At 37.8% G+C, this 23,075-nt stretch overlaps 1 protein-coding gene across 3 annotated transcripts in view; it reads right to left on the bottom strand.

The window, feature by feature from the left end:
- LOC103147963 (semaphorin-6D-like) overlaps positions 1–23,075 on the bottom strand; it is a 172,573-nt gene that overhangs the window by 48,994 nt on the left and 100,504 nt on the right. For all 3 annotated transcript variants that reach the window (XM_007566548.1, XM_007566551.1, XM_007566552.1), the window contains exons 3-8: positions 21,442–21,544; positions 4,292–4,494; positions 3,796–3,910; positions 2,897–2,954; positions 633–689; positions 414–515 (exon numbers count right to left, since the gene is read on the bottom strand). In XM_007566548.1, the coding sequence (XP_007566610.1) occupies positions 414–515; positions 633–689; positions 2,897–2,954; positions 3,796–3,910; positions 4,292–4,430 (471 nt within the window). In that variant the 5' untranslated portion in view covers positions 4,431–4,494; positions 21,442–21,544. The remainder of the gene's footprint in view (positions 1–413; positions 516–632; positions 690–2,896; positions 2,955–3,795; positions 3,911–4,291; positions 4,495–21,441; positions 21,545–23,075) is intronic.

Below are 23,075 nucleotides of genomic sequence, written 5' to 3'. Positions count from 1 at the left end.
TTTTGAGAAATATAATCCAACCTTAACACATTCGACATACAACCTCCTACAAGACATTGGAAGCTAATGCAACTGTAAACCACTGCTTGGTATGCCACTTCTACTCGTCTGGGATTTATTAAATCATAATCGTTTCAATCACTGAACCAAATAAACATTAGAAAACGAATGAAATTAAACAGTTATCAGGATTTCTGTTTGCCTTTTCTGATAACTCAATATTTTTTAAGACCTTCCAACACCCAGGAGTTATTTCCCACCATTTCAGCCTGGAAACTATCAATATTTATTGAGCTGGGAAAGAGCTCTCACAGAATGAATAAAAATGTGCTGGGAAAAAAAAAAAGAAACACCTGTGGGGTTCTTCAAATGCCCTAACGAGGAAGAGCTCATGTCTGAGGAAAATGTTTTACCTTGTAGTTCCGGCAGGTTGGGTTGAAGGCATTGGTACCACAAGCAAACAAAGTCTCATCGTTTCGAGGTACCAGAACTTTGACGTAGTTATAGCACTCATCCTGAAACACAAACATATATTAGAAAATATCCTTCCTATGAAAATAAACCGTAGCGAGTAATTGTTGGAGGCAACACCTGGAAAATGTAGACAGAAGTCAAACAGATTGAAAACTCACGCTGTTCTTTCCCCTGACTGTACACTTGCTGACGTCTTTGGATCTCCACGTCAGCTTCTGAAACACAAGCCACACGTACGCTCAATAACGGAGCAGACCTTCTCTGGAGCTTTGCCTGGTGAAATCAGTTGATTAGAAATAAAAGCAGCTGCACTGACGAGCAGGAGGAAGGTGAGTCATATGGGACTGCAGAGCTGCAAACACTTCAGGTCAATCAGCTGCTCAGGTAGGTGCTGGGAGACTCCAAGAGAGAAGTGTTGCCACTTTTCTGTTATTGGTTCTGAACTGAACTGTTCCAGCAGTTTATAATATGTTTGAGATCCCAGATTAAGTAACAGAGAAACTAGAGTTTTTCCCGGCTCTATGCAGCGAGATGCTGCGATGGACTAAAAAATGCCAAGTCAAATTTCTTTAAAGCTTAATTTTTATAACAACTGAAGGTAACATAATTCTAATGCTGCTATTAAAAAAATCACTTTCCATCTGAAAAATACATAACGCTCCTCTCCTTTTAATCAATATATATCTCAAGAAGTCATAATTAAAAGCAGTTAGGTCATGCTGACATTTATGCTTAAATTCATGATATCTCACACCAGCCAGTGCCGTCTGACTTATTCCTGCGTTTGTGAATGAAGGCAAGAGCGAGAAATGTAGACCTTTCTGGAACATAAAATGCTTGTGATCAGTAAATGTTAGATTTATGAGTCAAATAGTCCAGTTTTAAAGTAAGACGAATTGAACTTTATCTGTATGAGATTGTTTGACAAAATGCTTTTAGCTCAAGAAAGCACAAATTTGATGACAAGGTTTCCAGAAAAAATAAATGTAAAAGTGAGATTATGCTCTCCTGATCTTGTTCTCTTAATAGTAAAAGATATTGTAGTGACACTGCCAATCGACTCATGACAAACTTTTTTTCTAGAAGCACGAGTTTCACTGTAATTAAACCCACCGAGAAGCAAAAACAAACATGTTATTGTGAAAATTTAAAAACACAGGGAGCTCAAGAATTCCCAAATAAAGAAGGAAAGCATTTCTATGAAGCAGACGGTGCAGAGCTACAGAGCAGGATGCCACGCGGTTCTCAGATGCACCACTGGGATCGAATCATTGGTAACGAGTGTAACATCTCACATCAAAGAGCTGCAGCGAGCCCACCATCCCCCACAATGCACTAGAAGGCCTATTACTGTCAGAAGCCACCCTGTAACCTTTTCCCTTTGATGAAGAGGAGGTGTGAAGATCAAAGGAAGCTTGTCCTTTGTGCTGCCTCAAATATTACAAGCCGCTTTAGTTTTGTTTTGCCGCCCTGATATTTAATAGATCTATTGTGCAATAAGGAAAAAGGTTCTTTGCTGCATTGTCAGCTGTCGGCTCCAATGCTGCTCTGAGGGAGATAACATTATGCAAGACTAAAAATCAGAATGAAGCAGAAACGCATATATGAAGTTCACTGAAATGAACAAGTCTATTAATCACTGCATGGATGCATACATGGATATATTATTAACCTTAAAGTGTTACTATGGAACTTGCTGTGAATACTGATTTTTAAAAATGGAGCTCAGCATAGTTGAGTTAGAAGCGGTGTGCCACCTGGCTCTGTCCTTGGCACACATCAGTATATCAGTTTTGCTTCCATGATGTGAATTATCTAGACTTTGTCTGCATTTTATTATTTTTTTTAATAAATAAAAGTTCAGCTTTACTTGTAAAAGCAACTAAATATCTCCTTTAATTGAACATAACTTCCACTTCTGTGTACTTTGTTCTTTCACAACAATTCCCGTCACCAAACAAAATATGTCTTAGCAGCAGAGTAGATGCTCTTTTGTTTCCTTGTTACAAGAGTGGATATACTTCAAAATAAAGTTACTCCTAACTTTCTTATTCTTAGAACTTCAGGTCTTTTAAAGCTTATTTTAAGTATTTTAGCAACACCTTTGACTGACACTGAAGGAGAAAATAATGATTTTCAAAACAGTTAAACTCTGTTGAATGACCAATATACACATAATAAAAATGCATAAAGTGCTGTATACAGAAAAAAAATATATATAAACTGAGTCACAAACTAGGATATATACATTTGCTATATTATATAGCAAGAAAGGGTGAAATACAGCTGTATCTGCCCCAAAGCAGATATAGGTACCCAGTCAAAGTAATTCTGACATCAAGAATACTCGATGCAGACATGTTTGTGATCTCTTGAAGCAACATATCCAAAAATAAACTGTTTATCGTATAAATTTACTCACCAGCTGTGGAACAAACTCCTCTGATGCCGTCGTGAGGTTCACAGCAAACACATGATCCCTGAAGAGTTCAAAGCATAGAGTCAGGCTTCACCGCACACACTCACTCAGATTTACTGAATTATGATGAAGATGCTGCTTCAGATGCACCACAAATAAATGCTTCTATATGTGGAAGGTTGGTTTTCATCCAATCCAGTATTGTTTGCCAACTCTTCAAGTGGTAGTAATAATAATAATAATAATAATAGGACTTGCATGTTTGGTCCCCCTTTGTATTTTTACTGGTTTTAACTTTACCTTTATCATGTCTGAATATGAATATTTATCAAAATCGGAGAATAAATATGTTAGATTATTGAATGTGTTCCAATCCTGCACCTTACATTCTGTCTATTTGCATTTGCTCTATTTTTCTTGAGTCGGTAACTACATGTGAGCAGGAAGATGCACTTTAGATGAGGCTAGTGGATGCCGTGTACCTCTTAAATTATAATACTTTTTTGAGTTGGGCAGAACAGATGGAGACAGAGTGTACTACGAGTCCTACATATTAAATGTCAATTGCACTTGATGGCTTTTGGTAAATTGCACAAACTGAGTAACATCCGTTTGGGCTCCGATGCTTCATTACATCATAATTTTAAGGGACGTGACTTTACAAATGAGAATACACAGAAAAGTCGAACTAAATTACACAAAGGCACTGACTGAACCACTAAAAAGGTCAACATTTTATTATGGTGGGTACTCAAATCACCATTGTTTTACCTTAATGATACACTTCAATCAAGATGCACAAAAAATGAAATGTTTTATGGCTATAGATATCCAGTACAGGAATACCAACAGTCAAGTGCAATTAGCATTGATGCCAACTGCTTTAGTTCTGACCAACTGACCTTGCTGCGATGTAAAGAATGTGATTGATCCGCAACATTCTCTGAAAGTCCAGACCCAGACGCAGCGTGTCGTTGTCCTGCAGCAGACCCTGAAAGCCTGGATACTGGTACGACTCTGCAAACAATTTGGAAATGTCACTTATCAGCTTATAAACTTCTGAATACGAGAAGTTTTAAAAAGTAATACAGTTTTTCATCATTCTTGTATTTAACAAGTAGAAATTTATTATAATTTTAGCTGATCTGAAACAGGAAAAGTTTATTCAGATTTAATATCAAACAAAAATCAAAAGGTTATTTGTCTTTTTTACAGTGTATGACAACAGTGATTTCCATTTTTGTTCTGAAATGAATTATTTGTGATTGCAAATTGTTATATGACCACATCAATAAGGCATAGCTATGAACCAGATACAGATAAATTTAGCAGCATCAAAAGTTAGTACTGAGCCAACTCGTCATCAAGACCAACACGGCCTCTGAGGGATTCACTCACGCTCCGAGCCGACAGCATGGAGTGGCTCCAGGTCTTTGGGGAAGGCTGTGGTTGAGGCCGACGCGGACAGAAAACACAAACGAAGCTTGAGGACCGTCAGCAGCAGCGGCCACAGCCAGCCGGTCGGGGCCATTTTCATGAGAGACCTTGAGGATGACGGAGGGTGGAGGAGGTCGGTGTCAGCGGGTCATCGCGAACATCCGCTGCGAGTAGACGGAGAAAGAAAGGAGGGTAAGGGGAGCTTCCTTTCTCTCCTGAGGGTAAGGGTTTCATCTGTAGCTATAAATGAGAAGAAATTAGCATTTAGCCCTGCGTTTACCAATACAACCACAGTGCAAAAGCTGCAGTCATTTACAAGCATTAACATACTGATGGCATGTTGGAGTCGCCACACAGAAACGCTTCCATCATGATGAAAACCGTTTTAAAGGAGCTGGTTCATCAGCAGAGACTCGGATCAATCATTTTCACACAGTGTTTTCACAGAATCAAAGCGTTGAGCCGTTTGTCGCGCCGACAACAGAAGTCTGGAAGTTTATTTAGATAACTTCAGCTGAGCTGCGTTTCCTTTTTTTATTTCGATTTTGCTCGTTTTAGGGGAACCGCTTCAAAAATCGAATGTTAAGACCTCAATTACTTCAGCTTCTGTTGAAATCCTCTGAACCAAAGTTGTATTTTAAAAAGCTCCTTTAACTTGCTCTGATTTCTGTCTGCAAGTAATTAACACTCATCTAAACCTCAAGGCAAGGTCAGATTATCACATCGTACAACTGTAATACCACAGAAATAAATTAGTGGAATTACCAAGGTTTTCTTGGCGTCTCACTTATTTTATTAATCAATTCTGTTCCAAAATGCATTATTATTATACATTTGGAATAATTGTCACCTTTTTTCTCATGTGTCCCTGCTCGTCATTCATGTTGCGCCGACTGCATACCTCTGAATTTCTGGCTCCTCTAATATTAATTTCTGTCTGACTTTTTCCAACTCCTTGTTTCCTTTTTTATCGTCACCCGAAGTGACAGAGGAGAGCATGAAGGTGACACGCTTCCCTCTCGTCCCCTCCTCAATCACCTTTGTGTCATCTCCTCAATCTCTTGATTTGTTCTGTCGTATGAAGTGACAAATGAAAAGAAAAAAAAAAGGTGAACTCAGACATGGCAAAGAAAAAAAAACACACTTTCTCCTTATCCTCAAAGGAAATGCACAAACAGAGAAAAATGAGCAGTCGGAGTAACGACTTGTTTTTTTTTCTCCTCCCATTTGCGTCCTTTTCCATTTTGATCTGAAAGCGCCGTCAGTCATGTTGTCTGCACTTTTCTTGCTCACTTTTCATCTCAAACTACAGACGACCCAAGCTATTCTTAATGTCATCCACTTGATTTATTCTGTGTGCGTTGAACGGGAAAAGGAGGGAAGAACAACAATGGCAAAAGCATCAGAAAACACACATTAAGTAGGTAATGGGAAGTAACGTGGTAGTTCCACCCCAGAACCATGAGATTGACCAAGATTATCTCAGTAACGGTGGAAATTTGCCATTTTGCTCAGTAAAAATGATCCTGCTTTGAAAAGTCCCTCAGCGCCGCGCTGATATCTTGTTTCAAGCCGTGCACCTTTGATAAAACGGCTTCTGTGATGTGATGATTGCTGGAAATCTTGTACTGGAGCTTTGTGGCTTCGCAGCGTTTGAACAAGCTGCTGGTGGTAATAATCATCTTTCACTCTCCCTTTTGACAGTTTAGCAGAGGCCGCTTCCCCTTTTTTTACCCCTCTAGCTGCTTTTTATTGGTTTTATACATGAGACAATTTAAGTAATCAGCTTTAGACTCAATTCCATCTAGCAAATTCTCTTTCAGTCATCACTGGTAGATTTCCTTCTTTCTAATGAGGCCATGTTGTGATATATAAGCTGGGAAACAGAAAGTAGCCCAATAGCTTTGTGAAGTAATTTAAACGATTGAAATACAAGGAAAAAAATCCTATTTATTCAAGTCTCCCAGATACAAAATCATTTAACAATAATATCTAATAAAAGTGACTCCCACAAAAAGTCTTCTAAAAAGAAGAAGGAGCGTGCGTTCCATCTGCTGTGGAAAAAAAGTTCATTAGTTTTAAATTTGAAAAGAAATTAGTCAGCTAAAACTACACATTCTACATCTGCAAAGTGATGAGCTTATTCCATCTGGCCCATGAAGTATTAATTTGCTCATAAGTCAAATGTAGTCCAACGCAGTAATTAGTCTGCTTGCTCGCATCACATAATTAGGGCTTATTGTGGACACTGGTGCGCACCATTAACTAGTGGTGTCCAGGTCTGGTCCACAGTATTGCACATCATTGCATTTTAATGATCTGTGTTGGTGTCCTTAAATAAACTCGACTCCTGATGCCTGTTGCTTGAGTTGCGTTTGTGATTTTCAGCCATGCAGGTGCAAATTGCACCACCAGCTTTTTAGCAATTATAGCATATTTTAATTTGAACAGATAGAAACAGTCTTATAGGTCTCACATGTCTTGCATGAATGAATCTGAATTATTTTTTATTAATCAAAATGATTTTAACCCTTTGAGATGATGTTCACAGTTCAAAAGAGAACTTCATGCAACAACTGCAGCAGGATTACACTTCACATGTGTGAAGTCCAATGTAGCAATGCTGCACTGCTTCTGGTCCTCCTTTGCCATTTGGTGTTATGCAACCTAAAATCTACTGTTACATGAAATCTTATCAAAGAGGTTGGCCTCAGTTTAAGCTAAGCATTGGTACGTCCGTGCAACTGGTGAAAATAATTAGCATTATTGTTATTAGCATTAGCAAATACAAGCTTTATAGTTTCCAAAGACTTCTCAAAAACTCTGGTTGCCAGGGAAGATGCACTTAGATTTTCAAATTACAAAGAAATCATCTAACGCGTAAATACTCTTTAATATAAATATCACTGGTCCTTAGGAGCCTTTGCTCTCTCAGAGTAATGCTAAATGCATCCAAGTAATTTAGTGCAATGCAAGAAAAAAAAAAAAACGTACAAAGAGAAACTTGGAGGATTTCTTGCATATTTAGCTTAAAAAAGTAGTAAACAGCTAATTTATGACCAAGCTCTCTGTGGGACGAGTCATATTTCTCAATACAAAACCTCCTCAATCAGTATGTAGGTCACTGCGTGTGTGTTTTATTCCTTAAATCATTAATTGGTTGCTATAAGCTAAATCAGCCCTGATGTCAATTCTCATTCAACGAGACGAGGCCCAGACAAAGTATGAGCACTGATGAATGACTAGTCACTCAGTCAGTCACGCTTGTACAGCTCAGAGCTCAACCTGGAGAAGAGTTGGCTTCATTTAGTCCTCGCTCTGCCTAAAGCTGCGTCCCATTTCTCATATGTAATTTACACCTGGATGTGTACTGCTGCATGGGACGGACGCATGGAAAAATTTCCGGTCAGTCGAGACATTATAATGTGTCGATGACCTCCAGGTTTGTATGTTTATTTGGAGTCTACAATAAAATGTGAGCTCATGTCCGTTTTCACTCTCTGCCACTTTGGTTGTGTTGATTTGTCAACAAATTCAGAGATGGCATGCAACTTGCATAACTTGGACAAAATTAACCAAAAGTAATGAAGAGTTAAACTAGCAAAAGATTGAATGTAAAAGATAAAGTACATGACAGACATGCATACATTACTGTGGCAATTATACCATAAAAGTCATTAATGATTTTTTATTTTTTTTTATGTACACATTGAACAGGTCTCTGCCGCATTGCTTCTTATTTCAGCTACAGTTCCAACATTAGCATAATATCACAGAAAGCTCAGAGTTGCTCCAGTTCATGCCATTTTAACAAGCAGAGCTGCTGCAATGCAAATAATTCCTAAAATCCATCAGAGGATCCAAAATGCTGCAACCAAATTGGTCTCTTCTGTATTCACCTCTCAAGATTAGCTTTCATGTACAATCTACAAAAAGATCATTCAATTAAAATTACGTCAAGGTGCTGCCACTCTGTTTTTTTTTTTTTTTTTGTTTGTTTGTTTTTTTTAACTGTGCCATTTTAGCACTTAGATTTTTTTAATGGTAAATTTAAAACACAGAGGTTAGTTAACAGCCTCGACTTGTTTGTAAAGGGAAGACAGTCGAATATAAATACTTGTCTGCACTGTAGTAACATATTAAGTGACATTAAATGACTGATGCACATTTAAGTGAAGATTGGGGTTCTATGGTGAGGTTATTAGCAATAATCATCTTCCATAATAGACAGCTCTTTGAATATTTTGAGTTTGGATGAACAGTCAGTTTTGTGTTTAGTTATTTTCTGAATTGTAGACTAATGTGAAACACAAGAAGTAATCAAAACAGAGTAATGTAATTTAAAAAAAAATATTCAGCTTCTATAGAAAACAAATGTATTGTCTGGTTAATGTCTTTGGTAAAGCTCTGCGCACAAACAATGTTCAGTTTAAATAGCCTGCCTTCTCCCTGTTCCAGCTAGGAACCACATGACTTCATTTTTATTTTGTCAATTTACCATCCTGTCCATGTTCCAATCCTAAGTGAAGGTCATGAGCTGATTTTTTTCTTGACTGAAAACACTAAATCCTTGATGCAAGAGGCTCAAATAAGCTTCCTCCCTCCATGGGGTGGGCAGACTCGAACCTAGAGATGGCGTGAGGAGGGCCGTCCTCTGGGGAGCACCTGGTGAAGCTCCAGTTTCTTTAAATAAAAAGGAGCAGCTGAGTTTAGATGGTTATCTGGTCAGGATTCTCCTCACAAACCTCCAAGAATATAAACTAACTCTAGGGAGAGGTGCATCACAGTTTCACTCCTGGATCTGTTAATTTCATGATGCAATGCAGTGAAGGGAGGATACGACTTTGGTGTAAACTTGGAAGCATGCATGATATAATTTATTTTATACAGCCTTACTTATTCTCATTATGAATCTGCCCCAGGCTCAAACCAGTTTGCATCTTCAAACAAATGTTGAAATTAAACAGGAGGAATAAATGCCACATACTGACAGGACTTCCTGATTGCCTACCAGCAGATTAAAAAAACAAACAAACATTTTTGCCCTTTTGTTTGGAGAAAAATGTGATGCTATAAGCGCATTGGCAGCCCATTTAAAACAGAAGAATCCAAGAGATTCTTGGCTTTTCCCGTTTTAATCATTTTAATTTCTCATAAAGATGTAAGAGTCTAGAATCACAGCTCTTCCAGTATCTCTTATGTGGTGGGTCAAGCTTTAAGCAACCTTTGTTTTCTTCCTTTAAAGAGAAGATGAACGTCACACTGAGGCTGAGCATTTTTTTAAAAAATCTTTTGTCATTCCCTGTCACTCAACCGGTAACCCATTTGGATAATTGAAACATCTTGTTCTCCTTCTCCTCGCTGCATGTTTTCTGCAGTCTGAACATGAGCATCTATTTGGCAGCGGCGATCCGTCATCTGAACTGCAGAGCTAATGTGCCACACAGGGTTCAAACAAGAGCGCCAGACTCTGCAGTGATGTACGGTGATTTATAGAAAAGGCTAATATCGAGATTTGATCATAAATCTGATCTGGTTTGGCTGCTGTAGTACGCCCACTGAAGAGAGTTTGATCGATTGCACATTTACAACAGGATTAATCAATAGAACACTGCTTCCTGTGGGAGTTAAGACATTAAGCTGAACAAGTTTAACTCTTTACCACCCATCTTTCTGCCTGCAGCAGAAGCAGAGCTTTGTACAGCTTTGGCATTTCATATAGAAGTAGATTAGACATATTTCACTCTTAGTTCTTCTGCCGTCACAAAGCTTCATATTCAGACTAGTTGGAAGGACCGCAGTGATTTTCATTCATATCAGTCAAACAAGTCAGCGCTGAAGGGAAGAGCAGCACTGAAGGCAGCTCCTTGTAGACGGCAGACAGTTCTTTTAGACGGAGGCAATCCACAGTATGGATCGTCTTTATTCAAAGTTATGGTTTTCCACAGTATTCCCAGCTTTCCACTGCAGTCAGTTGTATGAAACCACAGTCCTGTTGACCTCTGGGTTATACGATTCAGTTAAAGATTATCTGTGAATCTTGGAGCAGACAGGAGCTGCATCAAGACGTCTCATAGCAGTTTTGCTCATGGCAGGTTTAGTCTCGGTTCAAAAGTGAAAACAGAGGAAAACAGAGAGCTGGCATTTAAAAGGTAGCACCTAAAACAGAAAACGGACGGCCTGGATAGTGGCAAAATGCAAAAATATGAATTTGGATAAATATAAAAAATATTCTCTGCTAATACAAGGGGACACAAGCTACATTCAAACATTAGTCAAATCCAATACTGGAATATAAATTAAAGATTTTCCATCAATTAGCCCAAAAGTAATCAATAAGTGGATATATATATATATATATATATACACAAGTTTCTCATGTAGCACCAGTTCACAAATAGATACTTAATATTATCTTTAAATCATCATCTAGTTATGCTTTGTAGAAATATGTAATTTATTAATCAATCACATTAAAATTCAACTTTAATTACAGGCATTCAATAAGAAAATAATTTGAAAAAATAATTCACTTCAGTAATTCAATTCATTAAGTGAAACATATCAATTAATTACACACACTGGTGTTTTGAGCATTTTTTTTCATTACATTTAATTTAACTATGATGATTTTTAGCTTATAACTAGGTGAAAAAAATACATTTAAGATTGGAATATTACATTAAATTCATGACGTACGTGTTTAAAACGTTCCTAAAAGTTTATATATATATATATATATATATATATATATATATATTTTTTTTTTTTTAATCTGACAAACAAGCCTCATCAGAAGTCATTTTCTAATTTACTCAATATTACTGTTCAATTACATTTAATGTGACTCAGTAAAACACAGTCAAATTCACTTTATATTTTAATTAGAGAGGCAACAGCAATTTTGTTTTAAACAAGAGGAAACCTCTGGCAGATCCAGCTGAGTACTGGGAGACGCATAAAAGCACAAACACACCCAAAATGTCCCAGGAAGGCTACATCTCTCAGTAAGTGGTGGCCCATCACTGTGGTAATGTGTTACTGAGGCCAACACTTTATTGTCATTCACCATAAAATCTGTATTGCCATCAATACATTCCAGTTTATAGTTTTCCTCAAAGCTGTTGCAGTGCTTCATCAGGACTGGTGCTGCTGCCAGACCTTTACTGTGTTTTTTTTAAACAGCCGGTTTAGGTTTACACATCAAGACAGACAGCTGAGAGATGCACAATTATATCACTAAAAACATGTTTTTGAGGAAATGCGTCATTCTCCCTCTGCTGTATTTTTATTTCTTTAGCAGATCCCAAATCACTATGTCAGCATCTGCTACCCTGTCATCACCATCACAATCTAATCGAGTTTGAATGCTTCAAAACCCCAGCCAGCCAATCACTAATCAGCAGCAGCAGCGTTGCAAATGAGACTTAAACACAGCTTACAGAGCAAGATTTATTAACTAACTGGTGATATTCAAAGACCAGCACCGTCTGAGGATTAAGAGGTAAATGGCATTTATGGAGCCAGTGGAAAATGGTGGTCGAAAGTCAACGAACAGTGATATGGCCTGATTAACATGCAAAGTTTACTTCTTATTTATGCTAAAGCTCAGAGTTTTGCTATTAATCAGATTGAAAGCAGAAAAGATTTGACATGTTGCTTAAAACATTTTGATTCTTTAGTGATCCACATGTGCCAGCATGAGATGGTGCCAGTTTTACGCTTTGGAAACAAAGAATTGGTGAAAACCAAGCAAGAAAACCGTTTGTTGGAGGGAGCTATCCATGGTGCTGACACACACACACACACACACACACACACACACACACACACACACACTCAGAGCTGACAGAGAAAAGCACATTTATTATTCCTCTGACATGATCTTATGGTAATGCTCTATTCCTTTTTGAAAAAAAAAAAAAAAAAAAACTCCTTACAGACATGACTTGCCTCAAACTAAATATCCAGAAATGAACTTGTTCAGGAAGTTTGTGTGTTATTTCTGCCATAATTTTTCAGACAAAGCCGCCTCAGTAAGAACAATTATGCATCGCCTCAAGAGACAGCCTGCCAATTAGTGTGTTTTTGTGACTGCAGTGGCATGTTTATATTCCCATTTTGCTGGGGGTAAAATTACCTTCCCATGTATTTATTCCAACATGAATGCAGACAATCTGAAACACCAAATTTGCACGGTGTAGAAATTAACCTCTTGCCTAACTGCTCATTTTACTGCAGAAAAACACGTTGCACACACCAGTGCAGTCTCGAATAAGCACTAAAATCTAGAAGGCCAAATTTCAGTCAGTGAAATCGTTTCACCATGCATGCATTTAGATTACTTCCTTTTTTTGTCATTTTTATTATTATTATTACTATTGGAGGTCACGGTTGATAGCCAATACAAAATTATCTTTAAAACTAAATAAACTTTATTATCAGATATTTTACATCTAAGCTGAAAAGCTGGATACAAAAAAGATGCAGTTTTTAAACAACATTAAAGGCTTAACAACGTTTCTTCCTTTCCCTGAGCTACACCTGAGGCTTCCTCTGCCCACCTGTCATCTCTTAAGATGAAGCAGAATTAGTATAATGAATGAATCTCATTCTTACACAGGAAACCATGAGCAGCCATTAGCTACGGTCCTTAACAACCTGCTGTCAGTGGCTGAAAAGACTTTGAAACAAAGGGGAAATAAGAATTATGTAAATCTATTCTTTACTGCCATACTTAAAATATTGGGTCAATTTATATTTTGACTTCTCACCGTCATGTCCAGTGGTTTTCCATCATCTCTGTATGGAAAATTTAAATTACAAAAGAATCCTCGATGAGGCTCTTCATAGCTGCTTCTGGAGTAAAAACTGGCGAATAAAAAAAAGGAGATTGCTGAAAGCAACAATAAAATATGTATAACAAATGTGAGGCTAATTATGACAACTATTTATTATTTATTACTTTAAGCTTTAGTGAAGGTTGAATTTAATCAGGAAACTTTGTTTAATAAAGCTGCGATCCAATACTTTGGGTTGAATTGGGACATTTCTAATAAATATATTAAATGATGGTAATCAGACATATAGATCACATGCTGTTACATATACCCACTTGTAGCTCATTTGCTCATGTTGCTTATACTTCAAATACTGATTTTACAGAATAATTAAGTGATCAAGTTTAAAAACAAACAGCCAAATGTCAGAAGCACAGCTTGCAAAAAGCTATAGGCTCTGAGGTCAAAGTTTTAAAGAATATTAAAATGAATGGAAACAAGTGCCCAGAAAGTTGTTATTAGGATCGTCTTCTAAGTTTTAAGCAGCAGGAATAAACTGAGTGTGGAAGAAACTAAACCTCCGTGTTGTTGAATGCCTTCGTTATTCCTGCTTGGCTTACAGGGAAGCTGGACACAGTCGAGGCTCATCAGTGAGCTGACTGGACCACTTCACAATCTGCCTCAAGGAGTTTCTTCCAGTGAAACATAATCACACCAAGTCACTAACAAAGATCAAAAATTAGATGGAGACACGATAAATTATGTTCAGTCACTGTGAATGTCTGTAATAACACCATCGCTGATGAGTCTTTTTATGCATTCATTTGTTGCAAGAGTAAACCACCATTTTAGTACAAATGTATTAGGTGCATTATGACTATTATCCTAAAACGTAAATATATTAAATTCTTAGTATTTGCATCGTCTTTAATTGCAGAAGCATCACAGATAAATGCGCCAATCACCAACACTGTTGGTGCATCTGTTTAACAATCCATCTCCCTTCTGCTTTGCACAGCCATTAAATCTTACAACCACCACCTTCTTTGTGAAACAGCTCCTCCCCTTTGAGACACTGCAGCTGCTTTCATTTAGATAATTGACAGAAATCATTCTGTGGCAGCTTCCTGTTTGTGGGCCAGATGAACAGCGGTTCACCTCCGCGGCCCGGTGGCTCTGGATTAACTGTTATTGGGAGAATGTCAGAGCAACTCTGAGGTTTCAATGAGATTGGTGTCAGACGGGTCGCGGCGGCTGAAGCGGCTGTGATTATAGTGAAGGCTGATAAGTGATAATGAGATTAGGGTCTGCAGCATGGGGGCAGATCCACTTATTTGGTCATTTACAGCATCCATTGAGATGCTGTGGCTTCAGTTCTCTCATTTGGAAAAAAAATGGATTTAAACCATAAATAGAGAAGTTGGCCTACTAGTTGGTAGAAGTTAATTTTGAATTTTATTTTCTCTGGCCAACTTTCTTTAGGTCTTATTGGATATATTTTTCTCTTTTTGGTGAGCCCTACATATCCAGAATGCATTTTGTATCTGTCATTTGATGGTGGTTCTTTACCTTATAAAAGTATTTTCGTATTCAACTATTTGAATGGATTTATGCCAAATGTGTGGATTATTTTGTTTAATTTGAACAGAAAGCGTTACTGGAACTATTTTAGTCGCCACATTTCAACTGGTTAAATATTTCACTGAGAAAGAGTTCAATGCCTATTTTCATTTGCTTATTGGGATGAACTGACAAGTAATGTGAAAAATAATATGTCGACTGATCAAACCATAAGTTAGAGTACATGTTCTCACAGACATTTTAACAAAGTAAGATGCGATTGGTGCTGAATTCATTCTGGGTCAGGGCCATGGAGTGAATATGAATGTGAAGACAGCAGTGGTTGGGGGTCAGTAATGTTGATTTTTCAACAGAGAAAATATTCTGTTGCAGCACATTTTCTGTTTTGAATCTGCCAAACAAGAGAAATGGAGCTGCACTTTTACCCTGATGCATAAACAGATTCTACTGGACAGAGTTTTGCATCTTTATTAAGGTTTTATTTTAACCCTACAAGAAAGAAAAGATGCTTTGCTGCTGCAGTCGTGCAACTTTCAGTAGAAATTAGTTTGAATTTCCATTGAATGTTTTGCCGTTAGTCTTTTTTTTAAACGTAGTAGTTTTCTGAAAACTCCAAAGCCAATTAGATGAAGTATGTTTTATTGTACAATAAATGATTGACCTTGAACTCATTATTACAAATTTCTTGGACCCTTTGAGTCTTAAAGATATTTTGCTACATGTGCGTCGTTCCAGAACTGATTGTTAAAAGGGTAGAAATGCTGCATCAGGCACCAATTAATTGTGGAGAGTAACTTTTGACTAAGCGGTATGTGCAGATGGGATCCATTAGTCAGGACATTTATTCATCTGGTCCTGGAGCTCAATCTGTAAACACAAAAAAACCCACAGACTACAACTTCAGAAAGATAAATGTGAACATTAATAGCTACTGGTACGACTTTACCACTATTCTAGTGTTTTTTTTCCGCCTCAGGAGTTCAGAGTTTTTATGTATACATTGAATCAGATTGATTTGAGGAAAGTTTATTGTTTAAGAGGATGTTGGTCAGTTCATCTATTCCTCATATGCTGTGGCCAACATTTGTAAGTATAAAAGAAAACATTTTGAATGCATCTTTGTACATACATTAAGGTCAGTTTAACCTGCTTTACAAGCAGATTATTTAAAGTTCTTTTATAATATATTGACAATCAATTGTCAAAAAATGTGCTTATGTGATTGGAATAATCATTATTTACCAGTAGGAGGTAACTCTGTTATTAATGCACATTCAGCAGGATGTATCTGGCTACAAACTGCATCAGCAAATTGAAGTTTTGTTTTTTTTAATTGAACCCGTCAAATTAACCAAATGGGTGCAAAATGAAAGCAGGTGTAAATGAAACAGGAAGAGATGAACATGAATTAGCAAACGAATGAATAAACCCAAAGCTGGTCCGTCTTCAGTCCAAGTGAGCATGCATCAAATCAGGCTTTTATTTACATTGTGAAACATGTTTTCTACTTTACATGTACTCAAAACGCGTTTCACTGCTGAACTGCATCACTTCTCCGTGTGTCTCCCTCAGTCTGGCTGTGTGTGGGACTTTAAGTGTGTGCCGGGCTGATGCCTCGCATGTATGTTTGTGTGTCTGCTGGCCTTGAGTGGGCGCCCCAAGTGCCAGACTGAGAAAGTGGAATCAGTTTTCATCCTGACAAGCAATACACCAGTTTCTGCCGCTGTGCGCCTGTGTGCGTGGTTGTGTGTTTGTGTGTCAGGCTGAAGGACAAATTCTAACAAAAAGACTTCACGGGTGCCAGAGTAACTGAAAGACCACCTAAATGAAACTGAAACTATAATCGGACTGAGGAACTAACAGAAAGAGGGAAAGGAGAATAGCTATAGTCTTTTGTTTTTTTTCCCCTCTCCCTCCTCTGGCTCTCACTGTTTCCTTTGAAAGTTTACGGTATTAATGAGTAAACTATGGATCGGGCACAAAACTAATCCAGGCTGTAATCAATCTGCAGGCCTCAGTTCGGGGAGGCGCAGCAACACATTTAGCTCTGTGAAATCTTGATTTCATGCAGCTTGAAATCGGCTCTTATGCTTCCTGTGGTTCACTGCTGGCTGAGGAGACCCCTGCCAACAGACGCCTGGCCTCAGTACAGATTTGCTTTCTGTGTCTCTCCACACTAAACATATTTAAGAAAATATATAAATAGAAAGAAGGAAGGCACTTTGATCTGCAGTCTGATGCAAGCCCATAAACCTAAATGTTAACCTCATTCAAAAGAAATGATTCCCGTGTGTCACCAAGTTATTTCTTTCCTGAGCCATTGCATCTATTATGCTTTCATCTAATCTATAAGCATATTAAAAAGGTTTTGGCATCACACAGGTCTTGGACAATCTGTGAACACCCAAACGTAAGCACGAATCCACCAAAACTGAAAACACAGCTTTATGTATCAAGTAATTAATTGAGGAGTGTTGCAGATGGGATATCAGTATCTTATGTTTTGCAATCTGTGCCGGCAGATTTGCGAACTGAGTGCACACATTTTCAAACAATATCTTTGTTCAGAGAACATGACGGCGTGCCAATGTCTACAGGAATTTACAGGCCGCCCACAGTTGAGGAAATCAACTTTATTCCAAAGCGTTACGTTGAACAATGCCAAACTATGCAATAAAAAAATAAATAAATGCACAATAACATGGCTGAGAGGCGAGAGGGGAAATGGTTTGTTTTTAATCCGGTCACTGAAGGTGGGAATCAAGAAGCCTGACTGCATCTTTCTGCATCATTCCTCACCTCTGAGCCAAGTCATCCAGCGACGTAGGCTGACGATTTTAAATACGGTACGTCTAAAATCGCCTCTAGTGTGGGTTCTGACCCACGGAAATGAAAGAAATTGAGAAACAAAAGTTATCGTGTGAATACAAAATATGTGCATCATTTATGAAGTGAACTGCAATGGATCTAGAATTTGAAATATTTAACATCAACCCTCAATAGGGATAAACATATTTGGAAATTTATATCTTGACTTTAACAACCACACTGCATGAATTCATAAATATACTACAGCTATTTTTTAATCATATAGTAAATAGTCCACTGCATACAGAATGGATATTAGACATTATTGGACATTACACCCCAAGCAGTGTACATTCATCCATCAACTGGAAACACGTATACATTTTATTTTATGATTATTTGATGCTTTTATTTGGTCAATGCCACATTTACACAAATTCCATAATTGTTGCATATATATCCAGCAGCTATAAGTGACATTTACTGTTTCTGAATTAAATCTAAACCATGTATAACAGCCAGCAGTGCTTCTGCGCACGTTTGATTTTCCCATATTTTTACACATCAGACTCATTGATAGACTATTTCAGCTGTCTGGACTAGTTAGTTATATTAGTTAATAGATTCTTAAAAGATTAGCTGCAGGAGAAACTTTTTAAAAAAAAAAGTCAAGCTGTCCTTTGAGTGATGCGAAATAAAGAGCTTCTTATCTTTCCACTGCTGTAAAGTGTCGCATTTACTAGCGAGAGGAAACAAATTACGATTCCTCAAAATAGATCAGATATGAAACTTCAGATATATATTTTCTGGTTAAAATGCAACAGATCCTTCTCTTCTGTAGATGGTCGTAGCCGATATGTTTAAACCTACAACAAAACGGTAAGATTGTGTTGGAGTTTTTGAGTTGGTTGTCACCTCAGACATCTAAATATCAGCTATCGGGCAAAGAAAAAAGAATGAAATTTCAATAATCCGTCCCATTTAAAAATAAGCCATTTGAGGCTCTCAGGGCTGAACAAGAAGCAGTGATTGAGTGCTGCATCAGACCGCCTGCCCTCAACAACCTCTTCTTGCTCCATTTCCGTTCATTTTTAGTGTTTCTTATGAACCATTTCATTGCCTCACCATTGTGCCACCACATAAGCGATGACTGCACTGATTGTGACATTGGGACGTCTTTTTTTTTTTTTTCTACTTTTGCACAAAGTGCTGTTGAGCTGAAACATTTTAAAAAGCATGTGAGCGAGCCAATCTAGCCGGTAGAGGTTGCAGAATGTCGTTTTTGTCTGGATTTTGTAACTGGATGAATGGAGTAAAGTCAGGAAAGGAGAATAACAGAAACGGAGGGTCAGCTGGAAAACGTCATCGAATGAGAAGGAACAAAAGGAATTCAAATGAAAATTAAGACACAACGAATCCAAACTGTGAGGATGAATGAACAGAGATTAATAAGAGGAGAAAAAGTGAAGAATGAAGGGAGTATATTGCAGTTTGGATGAAAGATTCTACAAAAGGATGCAAGAACCGCGCCACCCAAAAAAGAAATAAAATGATGAATAATGAATATGTCAAAAAAGGAACCAACAGCTGAAAGGCAAATGAAGCACAGGCAGAATGAGGAAGCTTAGAAAAAGTGACTGAAAGACATTACCATTTGAAAAAAACTAATGAAAATGGGAAGAATCAAGTGCAAAAGAGAAAAAATACAAAAAATAAATCCAGCATTCCCTCCATTTTATTTGAATTCTGTCTTTCTGCTTTCCACATATGTTTTATCCCCAGTTGCAACACTGTTGTGACATTTACTGTTCCAAAGCTGGAAATAAAAACAGGTGGACATAAAAAAAAAAGCATTTTTAAAGCGAGAGGCATCAGAGGCCAACTGTTTGAACCAGACTGAAAAATTTATTCCACAAAAAGAATAAAAAAGGCAGAAGAAAGAAATCTCTGGCCAGCCAGTGGTGGTTAGTGTTTTGCTTTATGGAGGCCACACGTCTGTTCAGATACCGCAGGGAAAAGTGATCATCCAATTTTTATGGTGTTGTTATGGTTCATCTGGGAGCCGCGCGTTTTTATGTTGTTATTGTTGCAATTTAACACAGTTGGATCAAACATGTTGCCTTGGAAATCTTGCAGCATTTAAAAACTGTGCAGCAGAAAAGAAACTTCATAGTCTTAGGTGAAGACTTTAATCTGGTTCATTTACACCTTTACAGCTGAGCAACGTTTCCACAAGAGACCAACGGTTTCAGTTGATGGACCCAAACGACTCAAATCGCATGATTTTAAAAATGACTCGGTGCATAATGATGCAGTGATATAACCGCACACAGATCAGGAGCCACCATGTTTGAAAGGCAGAAGCAAATGTGGGCTGTAAGCATACCTCTATTAAGAACAGAAGAGGTCATTAGAAGCAAATCAGTTCATTACTGAATTTTGTGCATGGTAAAGAGCCGTCCTAACAGACGGCTTGAGCCTTCGAACGCTGCAGCTTGACTGAACAGCTTGTGTAAAATCAGAAATCTACTTCTCAGTTGTTTAAATGAACAAGGTTAAGGAGTTTCAACCAGCTGATGAATGCGACACCTACACGACTCATCTATCAGGAAGAAGCTGAGTGGACAAAACAAAAGAAAAGATGGATTAACAAACCTTCCTGTGAGGCGAGAACCAAAAGGAACAGAGATGCTGCAACAAAAGGGATTCTGGGAAACTGCACAACAATCTGCACAACAATCTGCACTTTGCAAAATAACAAGGAGCGAGAAAATAAAGCAGAGAAAACTGATGAAGCAGCAAAAGAAGGACTTGTAAAATATTGCTTCACACGTTAGCATTCACCCACACACTTTAAGATGTTCTGTTGGATTCATTTTTATCTCTTTGATTGCTGCTGGAAAGTGAATCAGTCTGTGTTCATTTCACAATGCAACGCCTTCGCTGAAGCCGAATGCATGGCATCATTTTTTTTTCAATGACACTGCATCTATTGGTAAAAAAAAAAAAAAAAAGAGCACTGACTCATGTTGAATGATACTTTAACTGTTCCTTCAACCACAATCAGCTCATAGAAGCCATTCTGAAGAAAAACGGGTAACAACAAACAGGAAAAGGAGTCCCTGCTGCACATTATTAATATAGCAACGAGCCACAACAAAACTACACTGAGAATTTATCGATTTCCTGTTTTTGGAGTGGTGGACTACGGCCTCTGCTTCTGCTCTCTTTTTCTGAAAGTACATTCAAACAGACAAGGACACAACTGCACTTATTTTGCAATCTCTTCACATCTGCCGCTGCACCTGAGGACCGCAGCCTCGCCACTGCAATCTAACAACTTGAAGAGCAACTTTGCATTTGAAAAGAACAAAAAAAAAAAAGCAGACCCCTGAAAAACCAGTGAGGTTTCTTTGCGGCTTTTAGCACAAAACACAAAAAAAGTCAGTTCACAAGGAAACCTGCATGGTGCCATGAGTTCCTGATGCAGATGTTTAGGATTTGGCACAATAACTCCTCCTCCTTCTGTTTCGGCCATTTCCTGGAGGAGAAGCAAAGTGGCCAAGAAATATCCAAAAACAAGGGAAATCAAGCTCCTCATTTACTGACTGGTTCATTTACATCACCTGTTAATTGAGAGGACAACGGTGGGTGCAAATTAAGGCCAACCTGTAATATACCAACTTCCTTTAAACCAATAAAAATTATAAAAATCAAAAGATTTAACGTCAAGAGCAAGAAATGCACATCTTTCTACTGTAAATTCCTGCATTTTTCCTTTCTTTCCATCTTTTTTGACCATAATCGTTACAGTTTGATTTAAATGGTTACATGAGTAAAATTTGCTGAAAAGTCCAAAAATCCATGCAGCAGTTTTGTCTTATTAATCCATTCAAAGATTCAACTTTAGATACACTGGGATGCAAAGGTTAGTGTACTTACAGTATTAAAATATGCTGCGTCTCATCTGCGGCTCTTCCAGCTGGAGAGGCGACAGCGGCGTGAAGAACAAGTCAAGAGGCGGGGGTGGACCCCCTCAGATGTCCTGCGAAAACAGAAATTTACTCATGAGTTTTGATTTTTTTTAATACTTAAACAGATCAGAAACAAATCATGCTCATACTGTCCAGTCAGATAATTCCCTTTCCGTTTCCTTTAGATGGAATGTGTTCGAGTTTGGAAGAGGAAACGCCAACGTTGACATTCTGTTGAATATCCAGAGAAACGCTCAGTGAGGATGTGTGCAACTTTTCATTTCCTTCCAACAAATGATTTCATTCATACTGATGTACTTTTATCTTAAAATGCAGGAACCAATCACTGCAACACCCATTTGAATCAGCAAACGGGTTCGTTGAGAAAATGCTTTAAAATTCAATCATGCAATTTAAAATAGCCAATACAAACCCGTCCGTTAGTTTGTATTTCCAAAGACTAAAACGAAACGGGATAAATTCAGTTAGAAATGAACACCTTCATCTATACAAAGCAAGGATATAAAGAAAGCATGTTACCTTTCAGTTCAAGGGCTTTGAGAGTCAGGAGATTATAAAAAAAATGATCTGATCTCTATCAGATTCAGTTTCACTCAGATGAACAATCTTTGTATCATTACTTAACAATAAAGTGAAAGAGTGCAAAACAAAACCTGCTACAGCATTCTGCACCTTTCCATCTTGAAGTAGCCTTTTCTGACACCATCAGTCCTTCAGGCTGTTGTGGGAGAGTTCTGGTTCAATCTTCTCTACAAGATTGCTTGCACGGCCCATTGTTGGACATGCTGCCTCACATTTTGACTCTGGGATACTTTTGTATACAATAGAGATCATCATCCATCACTGAAAGGTGTCCAGGTTGTGCGACTGCAAGGCAAACCCACATTTAAAGCACTTAGAGTCCTGTGCTGGCATGTGGCGTTGCTACATTTGATTTGATTTTTAAAAATTTATTAAAAATATCCTTACTTTGATTTCGTCTGTGCAAACGTTATTGTTTCAGAGACGGTGTTTTAGTTCATTTAGATGCATCTCAAGAAGATTGACATCTTAATACATATCCATTTATTAAAAAAATATATATATTTTCACTAAAAACAACTAACTTAATTGAACATGGCCTTCAAACTCTACCTGTTGATCAACACTGACTGACTTCAGATCATTTTTGTTTCACATAGTCAAATCCATTCAGTTCTTCAAATACAAACAAGTTGTCAAACACCATCTTCCACATGTTTTCTAAATCAGATTCTGCCGAGGAACATATTTCTCACATCAGACGGCTTCTGGAAGATCATGCCGTGTGCCTGCTCTCCACTGCGAACCACAGAGTCCTGCTGGCTCTGCAGCTGTCTTTGCTTTGCATCATATCATCATGTCACACTCGTTCAACAACCCCAAGCAAGTTTCACACTACCTCCCAATGAGACCAGGAGTGCAATAACATTAAATAATGTTCCTGATTCAAGTCAGGAGCGTAGCTTTGCATGTACCCCAACAAGCTCTGCTGAATATTTTTCTCCAAAGTTTAAAATAAATTAAAAACATCCCACATAACCATTATTGATGAAGGATTTT

Source organism: Poecilia formosa, unplaced genomic scaffold, assembly GCF_000485575.1.
Source record: "Poecilia formosa unplaced genomic scaffold, Poecilia_formosa-5.1.2 Scaffold192, whole genome shotgun sequence".
Taxonomy (NCBI): domain Eukaryota; kingdom Metazoa; phylum Chordata; class Actinopteri; order Cyprinodontiformes; family Poeciliidae; genus Poecilia; species Poecilia formosa.
Note: the sequence above shows the minus strand (reverse complement) of the source record. Positions and strands in the feature narration are given on the sequence as shown.